The sequence below is a fragment of the Prionailurus viverrinus genome, chromosome D1 (assembly GCF_022837055.1).
Source record: "Prionailurus viverrinus isolate Anna chromosome D1, UM_Priviv_1.0, whole genome shotgun sequence".
In the NCBI taxonomy this organism is placed as follows: domain Eukaryota; kingdom Metazoa; phylum Chordata; class Mammalia; order Carnivora; family Felidae; genus Prionailurus; species Prionailurus viverrinus.
Window position 1 is genome coordinate 56,412,680 of NC_062570.1, and position 25,700 is coordinate 56,438,379.

Below are 25,700 nucleotides of genomic sequence, written 5' to 3' on the forward strand. Positions count from 1 at the left end.
GCAGGTGCACAATAATAGCTTAGGCAAGGCATCAGTCTAAACCTGTGTTTCAAACAGACCAGACAAAGGAAAGAACTAGTTTTCCCCCACCCGCCCAGGAAAACTGGCTAAATAGGACTCTGAACTCCACTATCTCACCTGCCAATAAGCAGATAAGGCAGGTAATCAGGGCAAAGAGGCTGAGGATTCCTAGGCCGATTACAAGTATAATATATCCAATGAGCCGTTCAATTCCTATTTTCCATCTCCCCCGAAGCCCTGATTCCACCTAATAACCTGGGAAGGTTTACATCAACACTGACACACTCAGGAGAAAAGAAACCCAGGCCAATCTGCTCTTCAGTGATCCAGGCTAGGAATAACTGAGAAGTTGATCCAATTAACAAGCACAATCAGTTAATTTACTTTAATTTATTATGTTTATTTGTATATCTGTGTTGTTGCAGAAAGGATATGAAGTTTTACTAAAGTTCATTAAAGTCACCTAAAATATTTGATAGTTTATAAAATCTGAGACAGCAAGGTAAATGTTCTCAATCATAATATGGCATGCCATTGATTGTATGATAGACCTCATTTTTAGCAATATCAAAATGTCAAAAATATTTATATTAGAATCGGTAAAATACAATATATGTTTCTGTAAAGGGGGAAGACAGAGGCAAAACACAATGCAATTCCTGTGGTTCTTGTGGCTTCCAAAGAAACGGGTAACACAATCACCTAAATCTAGCTCACCTTCCCAAATTACTTAGGAAAATAAATTAGGATAAACAAATCATTGCTACTTCTCATACTGGGGCATACTACATGGAGTTGCCCACATGTTAAGCTGCTTCTTCACCAATTAAAGTGTGCAGCTGATCTGGAGAAAGTGTATTATTTAGAAGGACACCCTTCCTTCAAGCTCCCCAAGTGCTTTTTCTACATAACCAATATTTTCAGTCGGATCACCACATACTGATTTGGTAAAAACCTAGAGATATTTAATTTGTTTAATATGGAACCTAAGGAAGGTTGGGGGGGGGGTGATCATTCTCAAAACTACAAGGTGATCTTACATGTTCATGCTTAATTAAAATCATGGGTCTCTTTATTGCTTATTAGTAATGTGTTTCACCATTAAACAAATGGAATGATGTCAATAAAAATGGAGGAGGAGATAGATCTAAGGTCTTGTCCCTCCAGGGAAATTTTTTTTTTTTTTAAAGCAAAAACTGTTAGAATCAACTTTACTAAAACTCTGGAAAAAGTCAAGAGTGTAAAACAACAGGCTGAACGACGAATCAAGGAAAAGGAAAATCAAAATCAAGAGAAAAGCTTCACGGAATTTCTACTTATACTGTTCCTAACTCCCTCCCCAACTGAGCAGTGGTGAAAACAGCAGCCTGCTAGTGTGGGACCTTGATCCCCAGTGCATGAGGGAGCCAACCAGATTTTATTCTAAAATAATTTATGTTTGTCTGTCCTATCTTGTCTGGGGGCTACTTGAAGAGCTAATGTAAGGCACTTGCCTTGGTTTTGCCTAGTCAGAACTGCTCACTCAGAGGTGAAAGGCAGGGGACATTGTTCAAGATGTCAGGCAAACAAATCCCACAGCCTCCTTGTGCAAAAAGATTAGGGCTGAGACACGCAACAGACTGTCTAAGGAGGTAAAGCTGGTGAGAGTTTCTGCAAGAAATCAGTGTTTTCAAAAGAGCCCATATATACTGGGGAAGACAGAAGATATGTACATGCCCAGAATAGGATGCACACTCAGAAAAGACCTGAGAAGACTCCAGGCTTTTAGCTCTGGCTGATCATTAGGCTCACTGCAAGCAAGAAGCAAAGGCTAAGGCCTTCGTGTTGAAAAGAAAAGACATCAGACAAACGCAAAGCTGTACAAAGAAAGAACACTAGTAAAGATAACTGCATAGGTAAATAAAAAAGACAGTATTATGGACACACAATATAGAAAGATGTAATTTGTGACAATAACAACATAAAGGTGGGAGGACAGAGGTATAGAGGAGCAGAGTTTTTGCATGCTATTAAAGTTAAGCTGGTATCAATTCAAACTAAACTGTTATAAATATAGGATATTAGCCGTAATCAATCAATTTCTTTGATATCAGCCATAGGAACATTTTTTTGAGATATGTCTCCCAAGCAAGGGAAACAAAAGCAAACTTAAACTACTGGGACTACACCAAAATAAAAAGTAAACCATCAACAAAACCTGAAAGTAAACCGTCAACAAAACAAAAAGGCATTCTACAGAATGGGAGAAGATATTTGCAAATAACATATCTGGTAAGGGTTATCTGGTAAGGGTTTACTATCTAAAATAAGTAAAGAACTTCTACAACTCAACAGCAAAACCCAGAAATAATCCAGTTAAAAACGGGCAGAAGATCTGAACAGACATTCTTCCAAAGAAGACACACAGATGGCCAAGAGACACATGAAAAGATGCTCTACATCACTAATAATCACAGAAATGCAAACTAAAACCACAAAGAGGTATCACCTTACACCTGTCAGAATGGGTAAAATCAAAAACATAAGAAATAAGTGTTAGTGGGGATATGGAGCAAGAGGAACCCTCATGCACTGTTGGTGGGAATGCAAATTGGTAAAGCCACTATGGAAAACAGTATGGAGGTTCCTCAAAACAATTAAAAATCAAAATATCATATGATCCAGTAATTCCACCACTGGATGTTTACCCAAAGAAACCAAAAACATTAATTTGAAAGATATATGCACACCTGTGTTTACTGCAGCATTATTTACAACAGCCAAGTTATGGAAGCAACCCAAGTGTCCACTGGCAGATGAAGGGATAAAGAAGATGTGGTATATATATGTACAATGGAATATTACTCAGCTACAAAAAAAAAATAAAATCTTGCCATTTGCAATAACATGGATGGGCCTATAGAATACAGTGCTAAGTGAAATAAGTCAGTCAGAGAAAGACAAATACTATATGATTTCACTCATATGAGGAATTTAAGAAACAAATTAACAAAGAAAAAAAGAGACAAACAAAACACAGACTCTTAAATACAGAGAACAAACTGGTGGTTGTTGCTAGACGGGAGGTGAAGGACAGGCTAAATAGATAAAGGGGGTTAAGAGTATACTTATCTTGAGCACTGAGAAATGTATAGAATTGTTGAATCATTATATTGTACATTGTACAATTGTACAGTATATTGTATATTGTGAAACTTACACAACACGGTAATGTTAGTTATACTTCAATAAAAATAATTAAAAAATAAAAGTAAAGGGCCTGGGCAGCTCCATTACTTGAACGTCTGACTCTTGATTTCTGCTCAGGTCATGATCCCAGGGTTGTGGGATCAAACCCCGCATCGGGCTCTGTGCTGTGTGTGGAGCCTGCTTAAGATTCTCTCCCTCTGCCCCTCTCCCCCACTTGTACTTTCTCTCTCTCTCTCTCTCTCTCTCTCTCTCACTGTAAATATAAAAAAAATTTAAAAATTTTTTAAAAATAAAAGGCACTGATTTAAACTATACAGTGTTCCCTGCCCTCTACTTGGAAACTGAGGGCCATTGTTTTACCAGATGTAATATTAAATTCTTCCATTTGGTGCCTACATTTTCTGCCTCTCCTCTTGCAGTTTCCTAAATACAGTGGAGGGTATTTCATTTCTTCATGTCTATGAACACAAAAGTCTCTCAAACTAGAACAGTTGTTCTCAAGCCTGACTGCACATTAAAATCACTTCAGGAGCTTAAAAAAAATACCTCATATTTGGGCCCTATTAACTAAATCAGAATTTCTGGGGAAGAAGTCAGAAATCTGGAGATCAGGAGCTCATTTTTAAAGGCTCCCCAGTTGACAATAATGCACAGCCAGTGTTGAGAATAACTTACCTAGAATCATCTATTATCCACCTCCCTTTAGCCAAGTGCAGTTGTTTTCTCAACTCCAATCATTCATATATCAGTTTTGGAAAGTTGTGTTTTTGCATTTGAATTTCAAATTGATAAGCAAAAAGTTGTTCATAAGATCATCTTATCTTTTAATGTCTGTGTATCTATAGTGACATCTTTTTTTCCCTTATACTAGTTGTTTTGCCATCTCCTCTTTCTGAATTAGTTCTGCTAAGGGCTTATGCATTTCTCAGTTGTTTCTCAAAAGTTCTCAGGGCTAGAACTTTTGCCTGTATTTTTCTCCTCCATTGTTCAGTTGTCCATTTAATTTCTGCTCTTACTTTTATTCTTTCCTTCCTTCAACTTTCTTAGATCTTAATGAACTCTTCCTTCTCTAGTGGTTTCATGAGACTTAGAAGACTTAGATGACTGATTTGTAAATCTTTCTTTTTTTCTACTACAAGCATTTAAGGAAATGAATTTCCCTCTGGGCACAGATTTAGCTGCACCTTACAAGCTTTCATATGCTACATTCTATTATCATTCAGTTCAAAAATAATTTCAAACTTCTTTTATAGTTTCTTCTTTGACCTATAGGTTTTACACTGTTTTTTTAAAACATTTTTTTTTAATATTTATTTTTGAGAGAGAGACAGAGAGAGAGAGACAGAGAGAGAGACAGAGAGAGAATGTGCCAGTGTGCACAAGTGGGGGAGGGGCAGAGAGAGGAAGACACAGAATCCAAAGCAGGCTCCAGGCTCTGAGCTGTCAGCACAGAGCCCGACGCAGGCATCGAACTCACGAACCACGAGATCATGACCTGAGCCAAAGTTGGATGTTCAACCGACTGAGCCATCCAGGCACCCAGAAGTATAACACCCACACATTTAGGGATTTTATTATTGATTTCTAGTAAATTCCACTGTGGTCAGTAAATATACCGTAAATTATTTAAATCTCTTGAAATTTGTTGAGGCCCAGCATGATCAATTTTGGTAGATGTTTCATGTAGATCTAAAAAAGAATGTATCCTACAGCTGTTGGTACAGTATTCTTCAGCCATAACTAAGGTCTAGTTTATTGCACTCTTCAAGTCTTTTAGATTCTGACTATTTTATCTGCTTCCTATAATAATTAATAAAATGAAATATAAAGTCCTCTGTTATAATTGTGGATTTCCTTGAAATTCTGTGAATTTCTGTCTATATGTTTGAAGTCATGCTTCTAGGGATATGTGTGTGTGTGTGTGTGTGTGTGTGTCTGTCTGTGTATAACTGACAGTATTAAAATAAAATATCTCACTTATTTAAATTGCCTTAAACTTCATTTTGTCTGATATTAGTGTAGTTAGCTCTCATATGGATAATATTTGTATAATATGTCTTTATTCACCCTTCTATCTTCATTATTTCTGTGTCCTTATATTTGCGGTATCTCTTGCAAGCAGGATAAGTGTAGTTTTTTCAAATGGCCTGACAATCTTTATTTTTAAGTCGTACATTAATAACATTTAAAATTTACTGCAACTGCAGAATTTAAGTCTGGGTTCATAAGAACAAATCTACTATTTGTCTTCTGTTTGTTCCACTTGTTTAATGTTCACTTTCTTTTCTTCCCTTTTTTGGATTAATCAAGTACTGTATTTAAAACATTTTCTATTTGTATCCTTTATTAATTTTTTGCCTACACACGACAATTCTTTTAGTGGTTATGAGATTATGACATGATCCTTGATTAGTCCTCTATAAAGTAGGATCTTTACCCTCCTTTAAAATCTTAGAAAACTTTAACTCCATTTCTACTTTCCAACATGCATAATTTCACATATATTTTATAAGTATGTATTTCATATTTTATGACACTACTATTTGTTTTGTAGTCAAAATTAATTTAGATGTACTCACACTTACCCTTTCTGTTGTCTTTGTTCTTTTCCATATTTCCATGTTTCTGTGCTATGTTTACTTTTATTCTGACTTTAGCACCTGCATTTCCCTTAGCACAGTCTGCTGGGGTGCATTTTCTCAATTTTGATGGTCTGAAACATCTTTTATTTTGCCTTCATTTTTGAAGGAAATATTCACCTAGTATAGAATTCTAAGCTGGCAGTATTGTTTTATAGTACTTAAAAATTTAAAAAAAAAAATTTTTTTTAATGTTTATTTATTTTTGAGAGTGAGAGAGAGAGACAAAGCATCAGCAGGGGAAGGACAGAGAGAGGGAGATACAGAATTTGAAGCAGGCTCCAGGCTCTGAGGTATCAGCACAGAGCTCAAAGCAGGGCCCTCAAGCAATGAGCCCTCAAGCAATGAGAGCATGACCTGAGCCGAGGTCAGATGCTTAACCAACTGAGCCACCCAAGCGCTCCTGTTTTATAGTACTTTTAAAATGTCCTTGCATCACTTTTCTGGTTCCTAAAGATTCTACTAAGAAATTAGCTTTCAGTCTTATTGTTGCTCTTTTGATGCTAAGTTGTCTTTTTTTTTTACTAACTACTTTCAGTATTTTCACTTTGTCTTTGGTTTTCAGTTGTTTTAATATAATTTCCTTAAGTATGTTTGCTTTGTACTTACGAGTTGCAGTTAATGCTTCTAGAATTTGTAGCGTGATACATTTCGTCAAATTTGAGAAATTCTGTCATTAACTCTTAAATATTACATTTATTACCCTCTATGCTTTCTTTTCCCCCTCTGTGACCCCAACTATATGTATTATATGTATTTTATGTATATGTATTATATGTATCTTTTTATTGGGTCCTATGTCAGTCTAGCACTTTTCTATATAATCCATCTTTTTTTTTATTTGTGCTTTGGTCAGGATATTTTCTACTGACCTATCCTCCAGTTCATTAATCTACTTTTCAGACATGTACAACCTGCTGCTGAGTCTTTTATGCTTTTCTTGCTTGTCTGACAAATCTTTAATCATTTCACTTGTTGACTAGCAAGCACTAGGTTCTACATGAGAATATGCACAGTATATAACACTTGTTCTCACAAAAGCAAATTAAATGGGTCAATCTTGCTATCATTAGCAATTTTAAGAAGTGTAGGATTTATTATAATCTAAATGAATAACCACATTCTATTTAAAAGAAATGAAGCACTGGGGCGCCTGGGTGGCTCAGTCGGTTAAGCGTCTGACTTTGGCTCAGGTCACGATCTCACTGCTCATGAGTTCGAGCCCCGCAGCGGGCTCTGTGCTGACAGCTCGGAGCCTAGAGCCTACTTCAGATTCTTTCTCCATCTCTCTGCCCCTCCCCTGCTTGTGCTCTGTCTGTCTCTCTCTCAAATATAAAAAAATAAAACATAAAAAATATATATATATATTTTAAAATGAAGCACTTCACAAAGGATATATAAAAAAATCACAATCTAGGTCACATTTTATATTTTTAATATATTCCATGTTTCAAACTGGCTTATATTAAAAGTATATAAAAAAAGATACTTACTCTCTCTCCTTTTCAGTCAGTTTGTCATTGATATTATCTTTGATTGTTGATCTAGATCCCTTATGAATTATAGGATATCTCAGGGGCACTTGTAGGAAAAAGGAAATCATGGAGACCAAATGTGCAGTGTAACCAAGGGCAACAGCAATGCTTCCATCGTCTTTTGCTGTAAATTCAAAAGCAGAGGAAAAGAAAATAACTATTTACCTTATAAATGTATATAATAGATCATAATCAATTTCAAGAGATTTCATAAGAAATAACTAGTAAATAAAATATTAATCACATCTAAATTATAGGATTTTTAAATAAATCTAAACATATTAACAAGACTTGAAATTTTACTTACTGTATTTAAAACTACCGCCCAATAATTAATGTGATGAGATTGACATTTCAGGTTTATCTTAAGAGTTCTTAATACACTCTAATATCCATTACTTTCCTGGCATTTTTAAAGACAGAAATAATACCTGGTCTGTTATAATGTGAAAATTAGTTTCAGATATTCAATCATAGTACACTACATGAGCATTATATTTTATTCATTAACAACTTTATAAGCAATATAGTTCTACTGCTGTACTATTGTACAAATTATTAAGTCTAAGGTGAAGTGAAATGGCACAATGCATCCTTACGGGGTATTTTCTCACTATCTACGAGACAGCGTTGCATAACTAAGACTGTGAAGTTAGAAACAGGATAGTGAGGAAAAATATTTTAAAAAGGAAAGTAAAAGTCCAAAAACCACAGTATATCTTATTGATTCAATTTAGGTAGAAGCAACTGTTGGGGCAAAAATGTATGTACCCAACGGTCAAACATAAGCATCTATCTTTTAAGAAGTCACAGATAGGGGCACCTGGGGGGCCCAGTCAGTTAAGTGTCTGATTCTTGTTTTCGACTCAGGGCATGATCTCATGGTTTGTGAGTTTGAGCCCTGCATAGGGCTCTGCATTAACGGTGCAGAGCCTGCTTGGGATTCTCTCTCTGCCTTCCCCTGCCGCCCCCTCCTCCCCCCGTATGCACATGCTCTCTCTCTCAAAAGAAAATAAACTTAAAAAAAAAAAGAAGTCACAAATAATTACATTTTTTTAACATTTCTTTATTTTTGAGAGACAGAGAGAGACAGCGCACGAGCGAGGAAGGAGCTGAGAGAGGAGACACAGAATCTGAAGCAGGCTCCAGGCTCTGAGTTGTCAGTTCAGAGCCCAACCTGAGACTCGAACTCACAAATGATGAGATCATGGCCCGCGCCAAAGTCGGACACTCAACCGACTGAGCCACCCAGGTGCCCCAACATTTTTAACTCACCATCTAGACTTCTGCTACTACCTACCAAGGATAATAATCACCAGGTACTCAGAAGACAGTAATAAAGGAAAACGTTTCAAGTTTGCCCCAGAAGGAACAAAAAAGTTAACTGTTTGGTATATAGTCTTCCCAAAATACTTTTAAAAGTTCTCACACACACACACACACACACACACACACACACACACACACACCTCTAAAAGGCTTAAACACATAATCTAGAATATCTCTAGCTAGAGAAAAGGCTGAAATAATTGAGATGACCTTGGCTTGATTTCTAAAGGTTATCTTTAACTTCAATTATTAGTGGTATTTTTCACGTTCTTTTTATATTTAGTTATCCAAGTACTACCTTCTTGTTGTAGGAATGCCACTATAGTCATCTATTCATCATTTCATTCTCCACCACTGACTACCACAGCGGATTCTTGGTTTCTCTTTGAGTATACTACAAAAACAGGTAACATTCACTGTATACTTTCTTCTGCAAGGAACTGACTATAGTACTTTTATTTATGATAGTCATTAATTCATCAACAATTATGAAACAATTATGGTACCTTTTTATATGCTATTTCGTTCGTTTCACAGATGAAGAACCTAAGGGTCAAAGAAGTTATGGAACCCATCTGAAGTAACACAGTAACACCATATGGGCTGGCCTGATACCAGTGCCTCTGTCTTTAAGCACTCCACCATACTGTCTCAGAAGTTTACTGTGGAACACAACAATTTAACTTGGGCACTAGAATGTACCAAGCATATGACACACTTGTATCACCTCAGTTTCTTCACACTTCTCTTATAAGGGCAAAGGATACCGAGTTCTCTGTGACTTGTCAAGTGTTTGACTGAGAATGGGCTTCTCAACTAAAATTTGATGTTCTCTCAAATCAAACTGCTGAAGAAAATGAACCAGCATTCATTTCAACTGACTACTCAGTCATGCCCTAACTGACTAGAATCCTAACTGTTCTTAGAGACCATGTCCTCTTGCCCCAGTCCCATGCAAGTACCTTGAGTCCTATAACACTTGTGTTGAAATCTGGATACCACAGTACCTTAGAGACTAAAATTACATTCGACTACATTGTAAATTCACCACATTATAATTTAATCATCATATAATGTTAGAGCTAGGAGGAATCTCAAATCACTGAATCTGATGCCAGCAATTTAGAGCTGAGAAAAAAATGTAATTCAGACTGTATAAGTGACTTGATCATAGTCCTACAGGTAAAATCCATGAGTGATAAAATAAGAGGGTGAACTGTATATACCCCCCCTGCCCTTAAAATATCTATCCCTGGAGTCACAGCTAGGCTACTGAAGTCTATGAGAAGTCACTGAATCCTGTGCCTCCGCTTTCTGTAAAGGGTAGGGCCTATCGAATTTAAAATATTTCTATCAGTAAAAGGACTTGGTCTTTAAGAACTTTCTTCTGAAGTGAGAGAAGAGGAAGCAGACAACTTACAGTAATGAAGTATAATACTACACTAAGTTTGGACTTTTTTATATGTGCTTTACACTAAGCTTTTCCCTTCCTATGAGGCCAGACAGAAAAGAATTTGCAAACTTCTAGAAAGCAGCAGCAGGCCTCTTAACCGGCCTTCCAAACAGGTCAAATGCAAACTATGAATGCTTAAAAAAAAAACCTATCCAATGCTAAACACACAAGCATCTACATTTTTCCATATTACTGAAAGGCTAATAATACTAAGGAATTGCATTTGTAAATTTGGAGACCACATCCACGTATCTATTAAAAGAACAAAAACTAGTCTTCTAACAGCACCTCTTTTCAATGACCAAAACAATTTTGCTTAAATTTAAAGATAAAAAGGCATCTCTATGAGAAGCCTACGCATGCAAATCAAAATCCAAAAAGAAACAGCAAAAGCCGAAAACTCGCTAAAATTGGAAATCGGCTTTGATTCTGGTTATTCACACTCACCATTGTTTCCACCACAAGACTCCCCGCTCCGCCTATTAAAAACCCTAGGTTGTTTCCATTCCAGGCCACAGTGCTCAGTCATAGCCTCACTGTTAAACGCCACGGTGTTGGATTTCCAATATTGAAGCTTTATATTAAAAAGCATTTTAAAAGGACCACGGGTGAGGCATTACAGGGCCCAAGGGTACTCCAATACCCTCAAAAGGAAAACCACCTCCTGGTAGGGAAGTCACTTTCATCACCCCAAGACCACTGAACCTCCAGTGGGAAAATGTGAGCTCATGTGGTTAATTATGGCTATTGCTGGCCACGAACCTCAGATGTCACTTTCTGTTGCCAATCACTTTAGCTAAAAAACCAAAAGGTTTAAGGTTTCCAGCATTCCAAGATCTAAAAGACGTTTTACCTGCCAAAGCCAAAACCTGGCTCTCGGGGGTGTGCTTTTCCAGTAAGCATTAATGACGTCCCTAACACCTAATGCAGAGCAGAGGTTTGCGTTCCTTATGCCGCTCTCGGGGTTAGGAAGGTTACAGATGATAGGCTTGCTGGGGAGAAGGAGTTGGAGGGGGGTGGAAGGGTTCAGAGAGAGCAGGAATAAACTGTAGGACTCAGGTGTGTGAAAAAGAGCTTAATTTAAACAATGCTTTCAGGGGCTTAAAACCAAAACAAAAATCTGCAGTTTCCTCATAATAATTTCTGATTTGTTTTTCAAACGTGAGTAGTTATTCAGAGCAGCAGTTTTTGTGTCATTTTTATGATAATAAATACCATCAACCCACAATGGCCATGACAATATTATAAATTGATTCAAATGCCCCTTTGACTTATATGTTGGACAAACTATTAATATTCAAATGCATCCAAGTACAAATAAGTGATCTAAAAGCTCTTACCATCCTGCCTTCCCAATCACTGAGGCAGCTGATTTGGTAAGGAACCAAGCACTCACTGATCCAGACAGGACAAAATATTTAAGACTCTAATCACTGCCACAGCATCTATGGAATCATTCCATGTTCTCAATGAGACACTGTTTGACATATGGTCTCTCCTTTCCAAGAAATCATGCCTGCATAAAGGAATACAGACACAGAAGGAAATCTGGGTCTCATTACCACAAAAGGCTCTCGTGTTATGGATTACTTAAAAACACACACAAACAATTTTTTTTTTTTTTTTTTTTTTTTTTTTTTTACGAGAAATGTCTCAGTCAATGGAACTCAAATGAATACCCTTCACCAGACAACTTTCTCCCATGGTGTCCAGGCTTCTTTGGCATACTCTAACAGTAACTTACCCATTTAGAAAAGAACAATAAAGTTTGGGCCACTACAGTAGAGTTTCCCAAACAGTGTCGACCCAGGCATTGTAAAGTCTATCCCAGCAAAGTCTCTCACAAATATCACAGAATAACCAGTTTGGAGTTCCTTACGAGAGAATGACCAAGAATGCAGCTGTTACAGAACACTAAAAAGCTGTCAGAAGTTTGGAAGAGGTTATTATTCAAAACAAGGACAAAAACGGCATCATGACAGGAATAATACGGACCTTAAAACCAGACTGACCAGGAATGACTTTAGCTCTGCTACTGGCTAGTATGAGTCTTTGGAAAAATTAACTAATCTCTCTGAGCCTCAATTTTCTTGTCTTAAAAAAAAAAAAAATTGAGTGTAATTCTTTCCTTCACAGAAGGAATTCATTCTCGCAGTTGTGAAAATTAAATAAACAAGAAGCACCACGCATGATGTTCCATGTTACCATATTTCTCTACTCTCCCAATCTAAAATGTCCTCCTACCCTTCTCTCACCAGGGGAATACTATTTCATCTTTTAAGACACCTCAGGCACCATCTTCCCTGTAAAGGTTTTCACGATCCCCTCCTGACGGCACTGAGTATTTCCACTTCTTTGAATCGTGGGTACCTACTATAAACTTCAAAGTGCCTGACACAGGGTATGAAATCAATAAATATGTCTTGATGGCTCTGATTACAAGTTTAATGGCCTCACCTGGACCGAAAGCCCACTGAGGTAGGATCAATGTCCTACTCATCTCTGCACACTCTCAGCACCTGGCCCAGCAGGTGACACAACACAAGATATTCAGTGAATTGAGAATATGGAAGTGCCTTGCAGAATGCTAACATAAGATTTTAAAGTCCAACACTACCATATGTGCTTCTTAAAATTTCTGATTGTGAGGCATCACAGGGAGCGAACAGGGCCTTAGAGTGAAAAATTACACATTTGTTTCATTTTATCTCCCATTTCATTTTCAGCAAACTGCACTAAAAAGCCAAACGAATTATTTAAAGGATGGGAAAAATAGATTCAGCTTGTCGGACATACTAAGAAGACAGAGCTGGCAAAAGCTGTGAAAAACTAGGAAACAGAATACTTTATAGAACACAAAAATAGAATCGAAGATTGATTATGTCATCAGCTCATGTCATCCCTCTCTTAAAGCCCTGCAGGGTTTTCCCACTCCACTGAGAATAACACAAACACCCTACGGTGGCCTCTAGGCCTTGGCTGACCTCCTCCTACCTTCCTCCTGCTCGCTACTCTCCAGTCACACAGGTCTGGTCTTTTTGGTCTTTCCTTCTTTCTCTCCTACTTTCCTCCCTTTCCCTCCTCTCTCTCACAACCAATTCCCATTACATCTACATGAGCACCTTATATACAAAGCTCTTTCAAGTATTATTATCTCATTCAGTCATCACAATAAATGAGAATGTAGATATTACCCATTTTATAGGTGAAGAAATTAAGCTGAGGGATTATATGATTTGTCCAAAATACAGGTCTTTTCTCCCATACCCCCTACCCTGAATTTTTTTTTTTCAGATATATCAAGTTCATTGCTCCATCGTGAACTTTGTACTTGCTGCCCCCTCTTCGAGGAAAGCTCTTCCCCCAGATGTAGCAGAGAGTTGGATCCTTTCAGCCTTCAAATTTTCTGTCCAGTGTTTCTCCTCAGAGAGGCCTTCTCTAACTGCTTTCTCTAAAGTAGGTTCTCCTACTGTCTATAATAACATATTCCTTTATTAAATACTTGTTAAATACTTAATTTCTTATTGGTTGTCTCCCTCAAAAGACTGCACACGCCATGAAAGGAGAGAACATATTTGTTTCTTCTATCATTATATCCTCAAAATCTTCTATCATTATATCCAGTGCCTGGCATATAGGTGTGCTCAATTAGTACTTTCTCCAATTGATCGTTGCTCTATATCCCCGGAACCTGGCACAAGGCTCAAGGTACTCAATAGGTTTGTTGAACGAATGAACGAATGAGGAAAAAGTTGTGTTATGGCCTTCAGGACACCATAACTTGCCTAAAATCAACACCAAAACACATCTCCATGACTTATGGAGATTAGAAGGAACATTTTACAATGGAAACCTGACAAATCCGGGATAGATCGTTACCTAGTTTTGTGGTCTTGAGCAAGTCACTAACTAAATAGCTCATTTACATGCTATGTAATATGAGATTATACCACTTTCTTTACAGGTTTCCTTTGTTTTGTAAGGATTAAAGATAAGGCAAATGTAATGCTTTTACAGATCTAATCTTCTCAACATTAATGCAAACCAGGTAAGGACATGAATCAATATGTTCATAATATCGATTAGGAAATCAACTTTTGAGTTGAGTTTAGATGGCTTGCTCCAAATTACATGGTTTCTAGAAGGGGAAACAGGACTTAATACAGGTTTTCCCATTCCTATTTTATCACTCATATTATGTCCCAACTACTTGCTGTAAGGGTTGCTGTAAAGGCCAAAGTAGGTAATAAATCAGTCTTAAATGTTAAAGGACCATAAATAACAACATTTTCTTTATCGGAAAATGGAGGAAGGTCCCAAACAAAACCTGTAATGCCGTCTTCTTGAATAACTTCTTCCCACATACATAATATGCTACCTTTGGGAATAATCTATAAAGCTATTTAATAAGCCTCAAAGCACTGCATAGGCTAGGGGAAAAGAACCCACTTTGCTAACAATAAAAAAAAAAAAAAACCTCTTTACCAAAATGTCAGATAAAAGTTCTTTCCTTTGGCCTACTGGTAAAGAGATTAGGAACTTTAAAATATAGCAATTACTATAAGTCACAGTCTATAATATCTCTAATGTAACTTTTTCTTAGTTCAAAGAGGACAGAAATGACAGTGTAACAAAAGTTGAGCCTGTGGTAGTAGGAATGTCACAAAATCAAATTTTCAAAGACGTTTCATGTTACCAGACATATGATTTTCTAAATAACAACAGAACAGATTAATGTTGGTTGTGCTTCTGCTCCCAACCACATACAAATCTTTCATGAAAATCAAACCAAAAGGATAGGGAGATTATTAGTATTCTTAAGAATGCCATTGTCTGATTTTCTTAAAGCCCACATAAAAACGATTTTCTTTTAAATTTCAAATATACAACTCAATAATTTTTTCCCCATGATTAGAATTAAATATCCTCTTAAGTCTCCCATCAGAGAATCTGACTCTTTCATTTGGGAAGGGACAGAAGGTCCAAAAACCCTCTGCTAGGCAACCAACTCTTCAAGATATCTCTACTTTTTCCTCTGCAACCTACGCATATATCATATACACCAAATCTTTAGATGTAAAAAGAAATAAAATACCTTGGAAGTCCTCAGAATTGGGCAACTTGACACCACATACAAAGTAATCCTTATGCTCATTCTGTGAATACAACCAAAGAATGAAATTAATTCTTTTTCTGTTTAAAGCACAGAAACCCTAAGTTAAATCTCAGAGAATTAAGCAGACCAGTGTTAACTCAAAGATAATACTGTTCTGGACACAAAATAGTATCATAATTGTTGAAGCTGGATGATGAGTACATAATGATTCATTATACTACCATCTGCACATTTATATATACTTGAAGTTTTCTATAATATAAACATTTAAAACATCATGTCCAAGCAAAAAGCCATGTAAAATTTTTATTACAAAAACATCCCCACGAATCCATAGTTATAAACGAAGATTTTTCAATGGAATTAACAAAATTCTGTAAGCAACCTAAAATGCTATTAGCTTTCCTCAGAAAATTAGTCTTTTAAATTTCTTTTCATTAAAAAGAAAATAAAGCCATCAAGTTTGGTGATTTGGCTCTCTAAAAGAGAATTCTCATCTTTCTAATTTTATTAAAGTTTTACTTTTTACATTTACTCTAAAAAACTGGATTCAAAAACTTAACCTCCTGGCAGTTACCCCAGGAACTCCTAAGTAGTACTAACAAATACAAATTAATTACCAGTTATATTTTTAAAGCAGTATACATGCATCTGCATGTATGCGTCAGAAATGCGAGACTCCTGGGGGGCTCATTCAGTTAAGCATCTGACTCATGATTTTGGCTCAGGTCACGATCTCATGGTTAATGAGATTGAGCCCTGCGTCATCGGCTCTGTGCTGTCAGCACAGAGCCTATTTGGGATTCTCTCTCTCTCTCTCTCTCTCTCTCTCTCTCTCTGCTCTACCTTGCCTCATGCTCTCTCTCTCTCAAAATAAATAAATAAACAGAAAGAAAGAAAGAAAGAAAGAAAGAAAGAAGAAAGAGAAAGAGGGAGGGAGAAAGAAAGGAAAAGAAAAGAAAACAGAAAGAGAAAGAAAGAAAGAAAGAAAGAAAGAAAGAAAGAACGGCAGTTGATAATCTGGCTGAGTAAAAAAGATCATAAGGAAACCAGAAACTTATTTGGCATTCTTTTAGATGAAAATGAGTGCATGTCACCATCAAATTGCTATAAAAAATCAAATGGTGGAACTGAATGCCAATTCATTCCAAATCTATTTTTTTAAATAGATATTAGCTTCTGAATGATTCATGACAAAGCATATGATTAAGACTGGAGCAATGAATTTTTTCACTGAGAGGAAATTTCAAACAGAAACCATCTTTAAAAACAATTTTTTCCCAGAAAATTTGAAACTTACCAAATCAATAGGGTAAATGTAGGAAAGCTCAGATAGTAATTGCCTGCAACGAATTGTCAACTGAGCATTAGTCTTCAGAAAGAGTTCTCTGATAAGGAAAGATAAAAAGCATATTTGTTAAAAAAAAAAAAGTTTTCATGCTAATATTTATTTCCACATAATTGATGCAGAGGAAGATTAAATGGCCTGCAGTGGGCCACAGAAACTCAGAAGTAGAGTCAGAATAATAGCTAACATGAATCCTGACCTATCTCTAAATAGTATAAGATCAAGATAACTATATACTGAGGCCTACTGCGTGTATCAGGCATCATGCTAAGAGATGTAAAGGGTACAAATAATCATTGACTGTGCACCTACCGCTATATGCCAGGAGCTTTACAAACGGCTTTACTTATTAGAATAATTCAATTAGGTTGACATTATTATACCCATTTTACAAACAAGGATAAAAAATTTAGAGAGGCTCAGTAAGAAGACCAGGGTCTCATTTAATCTGAAAGCCAATCTGATTTCAGGAAATATCTACATGGTATTATCTTTAAAAAGTATTTTATTTTTCACTCACAGCTACTGCCTGCCAAATTGGGAAAATAGAATAAAAAGAACAAACAATAAGCTGTGGCATGAGATGATGCAGCTCTTCTCTTGAACTAAAGAAATAAGACCATGAGATAAAATATCCATAGAATAAATTACCTGCTCAATTGTGCTAATGATTAAAAAAAAAAAAAGAGGAATTCAGCAAAACTGTAGGTCAAAGTAGAACATAAAAGTAGTAGTATAACACAAAGAGCATTAAAGAGTTAAAGGGATCTAGTCCTGCTTTCCTTATGAGCTGGTCAAAATAACTTCCCAGAGCCTTGCCTTCCTATCTGCAAATTGAGAGGATTAGACCAGATGATCTCCATGGTTCTTTCCAGGTCTAACATTCTTGAATGCTCAATTGCTAAGGTTTCTTGAAGAAAAATGTAGGATGAGATGAGTTTCCAGAAAAAGGGAGTAAACATGAGCAAAAGAACAGAGGTGGCATCAAATTAAGCATGTGCTGGAAAAAATAAAGAGAAAAACTATTAGCACCTATGAAATGAATGTTGTGGAGCAAGTGAAATGAACTACAGTTGTACAGTGCCAATTTGCTGAAGGTTATTTGAAAGTTAAGCAAAACAATCACCATGACTTCTTAAAAGAAGAAAAAATATGGTAAAAATAGTATTTTAAGAGGAGAGGTCTGATAAGCAACATGGAGGATGAACTGGAAAAGTGGAGAGACTGATGTTAGAAAGACAAGCTAGGAGCTGTGGAGGTAATCCAAATGGACGAACACTAAACAGGAGTAAGTCTGAAGAAAAGACCATAAGCTACACTACATGTGGAAGACAGGAAGAGGAGAAGATTCAAACATTAAGTCATGGTGCAGTGGCCTTAAAAACTAGAAGAATAGGGGCGCCCGGGTGGCTCAGTCAGTTAAGCATCCCACTCCTGATTTCAGCTCAGGTCGTGATCTCACGGTTCGTGAGTTCAAACCCTGCGTGGGGATCTGTGCTGAAAGCACCCAGCCTGCTTGGGATTCTCTCTCTTCCCCTCCCCTGCTTTCTCTCTCTCTCTCTCTCTCTCTCTGAAAAATAAATAAACATTAAAAATAAATAAGCAATACATAAATAAACTAGAAAATCAACTGTTCACATTTCTGATTAGGCTAGGAGCTCTCGTAACTACTTTTAGCACGTGCATGACGCTCAGTAGGGTGCTTCATAAATGTTTGTTGAATAAATGAACGTGGCACTGATGTGTGTGGAATATAAATGAATACCAGCAGCTTTTACAGAATCCTGCTTTTCCAAATCCTACCCTTAAGGTAAACTCAACACTCTTAACTATTATTCTCAGTGTTGCATTTACCTTTTCGCAGTACACTCCTTCCTCAATTCATTCAGAGATTCCTTCTGGAGTTGAAGCTTGAGGTGCTCAGTTGAAAATGCACTTCCTAGAGACAGATGGAGGAAGACAATTCCAGATGTAACACTGCAGATACAACTGTTCAATCACAACCAAACACGCAGAGCCCATCCCCTGACTATGAGAGAGCAATAGAGTTCAGAGGCAAAGTAAACTGGGGATAGAAGTCTTCTGGGGGAATTAACTAGAAAAAACTTCCCTACTTGTTCAATTTTAACACAAGTCCAGCCTCTAGCAGGAGTCAAAGAGTAATCTGCCTCCAGATTTCTGGATTGCTGACCAAGAAACCCTGATGAGATTTCAAAATTCAGACTTCATTTAAAAAAAAATTTTTTTAATATTTATTCACCTTTAAGAGACAGAGAGAGACAGGATGTGAGGTGGGGGGGGGGGGGTGGTAGGCAGAGAGAGAGAGGGAGACACAGAATCCGAAGCAGGCTTCCGGCTCTGAGCTGTCAGCACAGAGCCCGATGCGGGACTCAAACTCACTGACTGCGAGATCATGTCCTGAGCCGAAGTCAGATGCTCAACCAACTGAGCCACCCAGGCATCCCCAGACTTCATTTTAAAAGAAAGTGGCTATAGACTCTGGTGTTAATGCTTATTCACTAAAGGTTCATCAATTGTAATAAACAGATCTCTCTGGTGGGAGATGCTGATAATGGAGGAGGCTATGCATGTGTGAGAGTTGGGGATATATGGGAAATCTCTGCAACTTCGGCTCAAGTTTGCTATGAACCTAAAAAACTGCTCTAATAAATAAAGTTTATCTATTTTTTAAGTGGTTAATTTCTTCTCACCCACAAATGCTATACAACAACGTTTCTGAGAGTATAAAAAGTAGAAAAGGAAAAATTACCTGCATTTTGACTGCTATCGCGTAGTTCATAAATATAAGTAGTTTTAGCTACAATCACAGTGTGCAGGAAATGTATATTCTGATTTTTCCATATTATGTCATAAGCATTTTTACATGTTGACAGATAGTTTAAGTCATAATGTTTAATGGCTGTGTAAAATTCAACTCCGTGGATGTGAATTATATGAATATTCCACATTTTAACTGATACCCCAAACCCCAAACCCATTACAGAACATTTAATTTCCTTTAAGTGTTTGCTTTAGCATTACACAGAGATTAGTATTTGTGTTTATATGCCTGATTGTTATATTTACATCAACTTCTGGAACCTCCATGTCCATTTATGTGATCATAAAATCTTTCTACATCTTCCTACTCTAAGAAATGAGAGCATCTTCTGTTCTTGACAATCCAGGCCTGATAGCACCAGAAATACTGAAGCACAGAAAAACAATCTTAGATCCAGACACACTAATCTTACAAAGGGGTTTGGTTTCATGAACTATGATCCAACAGGAAAAGGGGCCTTCAACTATTCTGCACCTCTCCTGCGAGAAGGAACGAGAAGTACCTTACTGAACATTACACAGTTTAGACCTTAGCACTAAGTTCACCAACTTAAGTCATTTTATCAACATATTTCTAAGTACCCTTCTCTTCTCTCACACCTGTATTTAAATGATCCACATGTTGGTAACTTTGCCCCCCCAAATAGAACATAATCAAGGAGCACCACTCATCTCCTTTAGCCCCAGTATAATTCCTCTCCAAATCTTAATCTTTAATGATTTCAGATGACATTCAGATTGACAACTTTCACCCCCCACCCCATGTACGTGTTGAACGATTACCAAATATTTGAAAATTTCCAGATTTATCTATTAGTGATTTCTAGTTTATTTCTTTTAGTCAGAGACCATATTTTGTATTATTCTGATTCTTTTTTAATTTGTTTTATGATAGCAACTATGACCTAACCGAATGTTCAATGCGCATACGATAAAAAGTTATATTCTGATAGTGTGCAGTGGGGTGGTCTGCTGTTAATCAGGGCAAGTTAGTTAATAGTGTTAAGGTCTTTATCCTTACTGATTTTCTCTTCACTTGTTCTATGAATTACTGAGAGATGAGTGTTGCAGCTTCCAGCTTTAATTATAGATTTGGCTATTTCTTCTTCCAATTTTATCAGTTTTTGCTATATACACACACACATTTAACACTGTGTGTGTGTGTGTAGTGTATACATATATGTTGTATATATATAGTGTATATATGGTGTATATATGGTTTGCGTGTATGTATATATATGTATATACGTAAATATACATATATACATGTATACACACACACTCATATATAGTGAAGCTCTGTTATGCTCATACATATTTAGAATTGTCATATCTTTTTGTGACTGACCTCTCCACCAAAATGTAAAATCTGTCTTTATCACAGGTAATATTCACTGTTCTGAAATCTCCTTTTCTAATATAATATTGCCACTCTGGCCTTCTTTTAATTTGTATCTGCATGGTGTACTATTCCCATTCGTTTACTTTTTTTTTAATTTTTTTTTTTTTCCCCAACGTTTATTTATTTTTGGGACAGAGAGAGACAGAGCATGAACGGGGGAGGGACAGAGAGAGGGAGACACAGAATCGGAAACAGGCTCCAGGCTCTGAGCCATCAGCCCACAGCCCGACGCGGGGCTCGAACTCCCAGACCGCGAGATCGTGACCTGGCTGAAGTCGGACGCTTAACCGACTGCGCCACCCAGGCGCCCCTCCATTCGTTTACTTTTAATCAATCAATCTATCTACCCTTATATTAAAAGTGGATTCCTTACAGATAGCATTTAGTTGGGTTTTTTTTTAATGTAAATTAATCTGAGCAATCTCAGTTTTTTAACTGAGGTATTTTGATTGCTTATACTTAATATAATCATTGACATTTAGATTAAAATCTACCATTTGGCTAGTTGTTTTCTATATATTCTACCTATTCTCTGTTCCTTTTTCCCTTCTTTTTTCATGCTTTTGAATTGAATATTTTTTTACAATTCCCTCTTTCTTCACGATTGGCTTAGTCTTATCTCCATTTTATTTTTTAATTTTTTTAATGTTTATTTACTTTTGAAAGAATGAGACAGAGGCGTGAGTGTGGGAGGGGCAGAGAGAGGGAGACACAGAATTGGAAGCAGGCTCCAGGCTGTCAGCACAGAGCACGATGTGGGGCTCGAACTCACACACCACGAGATCATGACCTGAGCTAAAGTTGGACACTTAACCGACTGAGCCACCCAGGAGCCCCAGTCTTACTTCTATTTTAAATTTTTCGTGGCTGCCCCAGAGTTTACAGTATATAACTTCAATAAATAAGTCTACCTTCAAATATTATTATACTACTTCATGTAGAGTATAAAAACCTGAAAATCCTATACTCCCAATTCTTCCCTTCCCCACTCTTCACATTCTTCACACATTTTACTTTATGCATGTTATAAACCCCAAAACACTGCTATTTTTGCATTAGAAAATCAACTGTCTTTTATAGTAATTAAAAATAAGAAAAAATGCCTTTATAGTATCTTCAACCATTTCTGGAGATCTCATTTTTTGTGTGTGTAGAGCCACATTTCTGTCTGGTATCATTTTTCTTCCACTGAAGAAATTCTTTTAACATTTCTTAAAATGTAGGACTGGTGGTAATGAATTGTCTTAGTTTTTTTGTCAAAGAGTCTCTTTGCACGTCAGTTCAGGTAATTTCTATTGATCTATATTCAAGTTCACTTATTCTTTTCTCAGCTGTGTCAAATCTACTGGAGTGTCCGTCAAAGGCACTGTTCATCTCTCTTACCATGTTCTTTATTTGTAGCATATCTATTAGACTGTTTCTTACAGTTTCCATTTCACAGCTGAAATTTACCATCTATCCATACTGGTTATCCACCTTTCAATAAAAGCCCGAAGCCCATTAATCATAGTTATTTTAAATTCTCTCTCTGGTATTCCCAACATCTGAGTCACTACTGAGTTTTTTTCCTCTCTTGAGTTAAATTCTTCTCTTGACAACATTTGGTTGGTGGTGGTGGGAGGGGAAGGGATAACAATGGGTCTTTGTTTTGTTTTTGCTTTTCTTTGTTTCAAAAATTTTGATTGAAGGCTCAACATCATGTGCAACAGAGAGCATGAGACAACAGAGAAAGAAAAGGACACGCCTCTTCTACTGTTAATTTGGGGGCTGAGTCAATACAATCAGGAACTAAGCTGGTTTGGGGTTTTGTTGCTTCCATTTTGTTGCTACCTTCAACTTCAAAATTCTTCAAATTTCCTCTAACTTCTCCTTTTTGGAGGTGGTGATGGTGGAGATGATTTGCTGGATGCTTTTGCTCAATGAACTTGTTCCATCCTCAGATTTAGGGAACAAGTTCTGCCCTATGAACCTGCACCTAAGTAAGAGTGACTCACTATGCTCTTGCCTCTCCTCAAGTGGTACACTAATGCGGCTTGTTATTCCATGCTTTCCATCCTGGTTGGGGAGGAGAGCTGAGTTTCTCTTTTATCTCATTTGAGCTAAGCAGTCCCTGTGCCCTGAGGTATCAGGGTAGGGCTTTCTCTCAGTGATACTGTCCCTCGCCTAGGGACAGGAGGTTTCTAATAGTCCAGGGCCAACACTGTTTCTGCCTCACCCCCAAGTGTAATGATGTTTTCTTTTTCTTCTTCCAATCCTTCACGTCTGTCCTAGAAACCATAGGGCTTGCAGCTCTTCCTCCAGAGGCTTAGTGCTTTTGTTCTTAGAGAAGAGTTATGCTTTCTAGCAACAGCATCCGTTCCCCTTCCTCCAGACCTATACAACCACAGGAGGCTTTCTACATTTTCTACCCTGTCTCCAATCTTTCTTGTGACTATCCATTGTAGGTCCACACAGAGTAAACTGCAAGGAGGTGTGAACTGCTTACAGCTGCTATAGTCTTGCAATAGAACACACTTAGTGGTTAGCAATTTGTTAAAAATTGTAGTGGAATTATTTTACCTTCCTAGACAGTGGCCCAACTTCCTCCCATGCTCTGCCACTGGTGAGTCAGTCCTCACATCCTGTCTCTTCTTGGACATGCCCATCTTTTCTTACATTATCAGGCTACCTGGCTGCCCTGTAATCTTTAATTCTCCAGATGCAAGAAAAGCTATGATTTTGTACATTATTCAGCTTTCTCTTGTTGTTAGGGTGGAAGTAAAGTTCCTACTACCTTTCTACATCCTCTGCAGAGGCTGGAAGTCAAATCTGAGGATGGTGATTTAAATTTTTTTTTAAGTTTTTCTCTGTTCTTTGTATTTCCTGCTCCTTTGGGGTCAGCTATTCCATTTAACTTGGACTTGTTTATACTGTTTTCCTCAAATATCTGATGATCCTTGGTTTTCCCTTCAAATCCATGAATAAGTGATTAGACTGATTAGTACAGGCAACTAGTGTAGGTTTCCTTTAAAGCTATAAAGACCTATTTACATGAAAGGCATCATTCCTGGGTGCCAACTCAGCGTAAGTGGGTAGGTCCTGTTGACAATTAGGCTTTTCTTCAGAGTATATATGTCATGCTGGAAGAAGGTAGTACTGTTATATTATTGACAACTGTCAATCTTAGGACTGGGTTACTCTAGGGCATTTCACTTCTAAGTAGAGCTGTCTTTATGTTTTCCTTCTAGGTCAATTGTAGAAGTCCATAGTCAGGCTCTGTTCCACCTTCTATGCCAAACCCTTGTCCCATGAGACCTAACCAGGTCAAGAATCCATTATGTTTAGAAAGTAGCTGGAGCAAGTATTACAGGAAGGGAGTCCAAATCCAAAGAAAAGAAAATGGACCAGTAGGCCCAGCTCCCCTAATTACTGCTCCATCGTTCCTGATCTCTGTACTTGGAAACTCCAAGTTGAGGCCTCTGAGAGCTGCACCAGAAACCCGCACATCAGCCTCTTCCATTTTTGTGCCAGGTGGCAGTTTTTCTCTACTCTAGCTGATGCATCAAAACAATCCTATCTATACTGTGTCTTGGAGAACTGTGTCAAAATCTTTGCTATTCCAATGGTGCCCTCTCTTATCTTTACCACCACCACTGTATCTTTACTATCATATCAGTGGGTCATTGAGAGGGAGGGAAAGCAAATGAATGCGCTTAGTTTACCATATTCCAAAATTGTTTTCTGGAATGTTTGGTACTGTCCATTTACACACTAACGTTCCACTCTGTTAGGAAGATGGCCCCTGTGTTCAGCAAAAACTCAGGTCAGACACTTTAATTTTAATAACCAAATGTCAATGCTGTCTCCTGTAAGTCTAACAGCTAAAGAATATTAATCTTGCTTCCATCAACAAAACACAACACAGACTCTTTGGGCCCTTTCTCACCAGAGACTTTGGCCTCAGACTGGATAATGGCCAGCTCCTGTCAAAATTACAGTTAAAACCAATAAACTGTCATTCTTCTGGGTTTTCTATATCATGTCAGATGACCAAAAAGCAATATACTTGAACTGTTTTAGTTTCCTTCCCTGCAGAAATGCTTTTTTTGAACTATGATTTATGACACTGCCCTTCTCAAGGGTTAAAAGATATTTCTTGCTGTAACTTTTGCAAAATTGCAATGACTATATTTCATTATGATGTTTAATACATTGCACATTCTTCCCAGAATTTAGTGCCAATAAATTGTTTTCTCCCTAAAGAACGGATCTACTTCCTTATAACATGTAATGGGAAGCACTTGACTCCTTTCATAATTCTACACAATTGGCTTGATGGCTAACAATGTCATAGCTAATTTTAGTGCTTCAATACAATAGGTGGATCATATGGGAGGCAGTACACTATATTGGAAAGCCCGTGTCCTTAGGAATCAGAAAGATTTGGGCTAAAATCCTACCTATGCTACTTTCAGAACTCTAAACAAGTCTCAGCTTCTCTGAGTTTCATTTTCCTCATTTGTAAAACGGGGATAATTTCCCTTTTGTTCAACATTTGCATTCTCTCGACCTGCCCCCATGAAGCTCTAAGTGGGTAGAGAAAATTATACAACCAGTCTGATTGATTTTACTTTAAAAATATAAGCACAGAGCACAAACAGGGACACTGTCCAGCAATCCTACTCCAGTTCCATCATTAGTTTGCTTTCCCTGTTTGCTTTCTCACTCTTGGAGCTGAGTACTCCACACATTCCCCTCAATCCCTCAACTCCTTCTGTAGAATATAATTGCCCCACCTCGTACTACCCTGAAATAATCGGATTCCTTCACAGTCCTACCCATTACCTG

The 25,700-nt window shown here is 37.3% G+C and overlaps 1 protein-coding gene across 1 annotated transcript in view; it reads right to left on the reverse strand.

The window, feature by feature from the left end:
• The window catches only part of UVRAG (UV radiation resistance associated), a 297,766-nt gene that overhangs the window by 115,590 nt on the left and 156,476 nt on the right, over nt 1–25,700 (reverse strand). The window contains exons 9-12 of the mRNA XM_047877056.1: nt 18,485–18,569; nt 16,583–16,670; nt 15,262–15,322; nt 7,343–7,508 (exon numbers count right to left, since the gene is read on the reverse strand). Of these exons, the coding sequence (XP_047733012.1) occupies nt 7,343–7,508; nt 15,262–15,322; nt 16,583–16,670; nt 18,485–18,569 (400 nt within the window). The remainder of the gene's footprint in view (nt 1–7,342; nt 7,509–15,261; nt 15,323–16,582; nt 16,671–18,484; nt 18,570–25,700) is intronic.